The 5,070-nt window shown below is 32.4% G+C and overlaps 1 protein-coding gene across 1 annotated transcript; it reads left to right on the top strand.

The window, feature by feature from the left end:
- Positions 1-608: 608 nt before the first annotated feature.
- Positions 609-2,589, top strand: LOC111642673 (the record flags this gene model as incomplete). The annotated part of the gene is given in 1 exon segment (XM_023389045.1): positions 609-2,589. A coding segment is annotated over 1 exon segment (1,911 nt), but the record flags the coding sequence as incomplete, so codon positions are not given.
- Between the last annotated feature and the right edge of the window lie 2,481 nt (positions 2,590-5,070).

Below are 5,070 nucleotides of genomic sequence, written 5' to 3'. Positions count from 1 at the left end.
AGTTTTTATTATTTTATTTTTAATTGTAGCTCTTATATCGTAGCTAGCGATTTGGAATGTAATTGTTATATTAAAAATGCATTTAGAGAAGTTTACGGTTTTTACTGGCTTGAACAAACGAATACGAATCGACCCTAGACCATCACTGACGAGCAATTAACTGATTGCCTCTGGAGTAAAGTGACCACACGTCCCGATTTTGGCGGGACAGTCCCGCTTTTTGGTGGACTGTCCCGCGTCCCGCCGATTTTTAAAAATGTCCCGCTTTTTAGAAAATATCTGCATTTCTTATTTTAAATGTACTGTAAAAATATATTACCTATTATTTATTAAGTATTATGGTGAATATAAAGAAATAAAAAATACATAAAAAACACATAAAATGCATGCAGAGTAAACTAAATTAGGCAATGTACCGAGTTAGATTTACTCGGTGGTGTTCGATCATTGTCGTTACGTCTCGGCTTAATTCAGATAAGTGCAGACAGTGCGGACTGCCGTTAGACAGTGCGGTTTGTTGTTTTCAATTTGACGTTCGGTTTGACTCATTATTTGATTGACGAAGGTAGAGCAATAGTCGCCACAACGTAACGGTCAATAAGGTAAAATTTAATACTCTTTTTTAGCCTTTGTAGTAAATTTTTTATTTATTTCTAGTATTTACCCACAGAATAAAAGATGAGTAAAAAAAGAGAATGCAAATTTAATGAAGAGCTAAGCAGAGAATTTCCATTTATTAAAAAAACCAAAATAGACTATATGGTACGGTGTGATAAATGCAATGCTGAATTTTCGGTCTCACATGGTGGAAAAAACGATATTACTAAACATCTAGCGACAAAGAGGCACAAAAGATTTTTGAATAATGCCGCTTCCTCGTCTAAAATGGAACAGTTTTTTCGCAGTGCTAGCTTTGGCAACACGGAAAAACAGCTAGCATTAGCGGAAGGGCTATTTGCTTTCCACACCATAAACCACAATCAAAGTTTCAGATCAATGGATTGTACGTCGCAAATGATCAAAACATTATACGACAAAAAATTTGCATGTGCAAGGACAAAAACCGAAGCAATTATTTGTAATGTTTTTTCACCATATTCGTTTTCACAATTGCAGAAAGAATTAGAAAAATGCGCATTTATATCCATATATTCTGATGCTTCCAACCACAAAGATTTAAAATTATTTCCCACAATTGTTAGATTTTTTGATCCAGAAACAGGAATTAAAATTAGAATATTAGATTTTGTTTCATTGCCGGGTGAAACTATACAAATAATTTTTGATTCAATAAGTACTATTTTAAAAAAGAATAATTTGGACAATAAAATTATTGCCTATTGTGCGGATAACACTAACGCAAATTTTGGTGGAAAAGCTAGAAGAGGCATCAATAACGTTTTTACGAAACTTAACGAACATTTGAACCAAAAAATTATTGGAGTAGGTTGTGCAGCGCACATTCTACATAATACTATTCAAACAGCATCTGACTTACTTCCAGTTGATGTTGAAAATATTATTGCAAAAATTTATTCGTATTTTTATATATATACTGTGCGTGTTGAAAGTTTGAAGGATTTTTGTGAAAGCGCAGAAATCGAATATAAAAGAATTCTTGGTTACAGCAAAACACGATGGCTAGCTCTTTTACCAGCTGTAGAAAATATTTTAAAAATATACGAACCATTAAAATCATACTTTTTATCACAAGATAAATGTCCAAGAATATTGCAGCTCTTTTTTGAAAATGACACATCACAAATTTGGCTTCAGTTCATCCACAACCAAGCTACATTATTTCACAATGCTGTGAAAATTATTGAAGGGGACAAAATTTCAATTACGGAAGTGTCAAATGAAATCAATAATTTAAAAACAAAATTACAAGAAAGAATTGATAACGATTACATTCCTTTAATTATTCGAAAAGACATCACTAGGTTGGAAGAACAAGGTGCCATTAAACGACCTGATTTTCTGAAACATGTCAAAAATTTTTATAATAACTGCTTGGAATATCTTGAAGAATGGACAGTTCAATTCGAAGATATTAAAAATTTTCATTGGGTGACATTAAAAAAGGAGATTTTATGGGAATATGTGGAAAAATCTTTTGAATATATTAGTAACCATTTTCCGAAAAATAATATTTGCGAAAATGATCTTTTTGATGAGGTGTCATTGGTAAAAAGATATGTTACAGATGAAAAAATTAAATGTTGGTTGTCTGCAAATGTGGAAACAGACAAAAAATGGACGGAGTTATTCCTTCATTTTAAACAGAATAATATTCCTTATCAAAATATTTTGAAAATTGTAGAATTCGCGCTCTCCCTTCCAGGAACAAATGCAGCAACAGAACGTGTTTTTTCTAGTATCAGTAAAATATGGATAACTGAAAAAACGCAGTTGAACATTAAAATTTTAAAATCTATATTAAGTGTAAAATATAATTTGACCAATTCATGTGAAATATTTCACGACATTTTAATACATGATCCGAATCTATCGCAAAGTATTCACTCGGATCAAAAATATGACCGTGAAAGAAAATCATAAATTTTTTTAAATAAAAAATTTAATTTGATTAAAAATCATGATGTTCAAATTATTATTTTTTACAAACATTTTTATAGTTACCAATAATTAATAATAAATACATTTTTGTACAAGTATATGAATGTATACAATAAAATATATATAACTAAATTTTTATTCTCGTTTCATCCCATTTGTCCCGCTTTGTCTCAATGAAAATGTGGTCACTTTACTCTGGAGGTCTGCTTCTTACAGAAATACAGCTTCCCTATCATCAAATGTCACGGCACGCCACTGTTAGCCAACTAACAAGAAATTACTATGGAATGAAGACATTTTAAACGAATTCGTATTAAGGGTAAGTCACTTTCATCTAGCTTGAATATACTTTAGAGAGGCTGTGACTTTAGATACATCGCTTTTGGTGTTGACTACAAGTACTATCGGCTGCCATTTTACTTTTAGTCAAAACATTGAAATCGTGATTATCTATTTTTTTCATCGAGATCTGGATTGTTTTGTTTGCTCATAGATTTAGATTTAGGTAATTAGATAAGTGATATAAATCTAGATTGTTTCATCTCGAATTTAGCTATTTTGTAGATTTTTTTTATTGAGTAGCGACAAAATAGTGACTTTTCAAAATATCTGTGGCGAAATCAGCGACTTTTGTTTTAAAATGTAGCAACATTTATTTACGAACAGTTGAACACGGCTTAGAGTTCAAACGTGAAACGTGTACTTCTGCTTTCCGTACAAGTTTAACATTTGAACTTCGGCCGCAAACTCTCTAATAACTCGACGGTCGGATGGCCGAGCGGTCAAGGCAGTCTATCGCTCTGGGAAATCGGAATGGAATCCGAACGGGTAGAAAAAATCAACAGGAATTTTTCGGGGGGTGATCCGACCGGATATGTCGGGCCCCTTCCATCACTACCCGGCCGCACCGTTGTGAGCCTGGCCGAACCTATAATGGGCTTGCTAAAAGAGACCCTCTTAGTGCCCACAGGCGGAAAGAGTTTAAAAAATAGTAGAATATATGCATATTAGTACAATACGACATATACTAATATTTTTTAATGATAATTTTTGTGAATAAATTAAATAGTGAAAATTAATTATATTATACAGTACTGCACATGCTGTACATAAAATGAGAGATGTCAAAAATTAAAAATTTAACTTATACGGACATCTCAAAATTAGTTTGATAAGTTAATGTTTTTCTAAAATATCAGAATTTTTCATTTTACTCATAACAGTTTATTTTTTAAATTAGATTTAAACGATAATCAAGAAATCATTTGACTACTTTTTGGCTATTTTAAAAGTTGCTTGACGACATCGCCTAAAAATAATCGCACAATTTAAATTTGGCCATTCGTTAGATCCAGTTCAATCTGGTCTTTGTGTCGTTTGTAAGCAGAGTTTGGGTACAAATACCTAGACATTTCTATCTTATTTTATTATATTGAAATACAAGATAGTTTTGGGTAAGTGTACTTTTTATTACATAAAACTTTAAATATGGAAGTTTTTGGTAAAAGTTTTTTATAGGTTCATTCTTTGAAATTTCGATCGAGTGTAATCTTAATTAAGGACGAAAAATGTAACATTTTTGAACTCTACTTAAGTATTATAGGATATAGATAATGGTTTTTCTATCATTGCGATATGCAGATTATACCAAAATTTATTATATCGAAACGACACTGGCTATCTAAATGGATCGTTATAAATTTCTAAATGGATCGTTGAATTATCCATTGAACTCCGTGACGTCAGTGTTGGTTCACCATGGAGTTCAACGGACTCAACCACGTGAAAGACCATTAATTAATTACCATACGTTTCTATATTCAACGGTTGACTCAACAGTGAATTTTCCGTTGAGCCCCTCCGTTGAACGATCTGACGTCACGTTTTGCAGAAAAAAGAAACTCTTTCGTTGAGAGGTCGCTTTTCAAGATGGCTGACTTAAGTAACGAGAAGGTGACGATTGTGACTGTTTTGCTAAATAATTAAAGTAACTCGCTTAACCATTATTAGAATAAATCCTTTTATTCAAATGAACCCATATATGTATCATTTTCTTGTTTACTGGGTCTTTCTTTAATAATTTTAATTAATTTCTTGAATATTTATATCATTAGGAAGACTTAGCGGGCCAAATATCGGTCGTAATCAATTTTGGACAAATGAAAAAATCTTAATATTTCAATATTGACCAAATTATCCAACATAATCGTGCAATCACGTGTTTTATCATATACAGATTGTTCATTAATCTGTTCGCTATTACAGCATCCACAGCAGCGAATGGATAGTTTCTATAAGCGAAATTTACTTTTTCGTGGAAGCCGCCATGTTAGTTTGTTGACTACTCAACGGTCTTTCAGGTCGTTGAGACCGTTGAGCTCAACGGTGAAACAGCGCTGACGTCACTAGTCTCAACGGAGAACTCAACGGTCCATTTAGAAACGTTGTTCTCTCACCGTTGAGTCAACTGTTGAATATAGAAACGTACGG

The sequence above is a fragment of the Centruroides sculpturatus genome, unplaced genomic scaffold (assembly GCF_000671375.1).
Source record: "Centruroides sculpturatus isolate CEXI.00-Female unplaced genomic scaffold, Cexi_2.0 scaffold1677, whole genome shotgun sequence".
In the NCBI taxonomy this organism is placed as follows: Eukaryota; Metazoa; Arthropoda; class Arachnida; order Scorpiones; family Buthidae; genus Centruroides; species Centruroides sculpturatus.
This window is presented reverse-complemented; position numbering and strand designations above follow the sequence as displayed.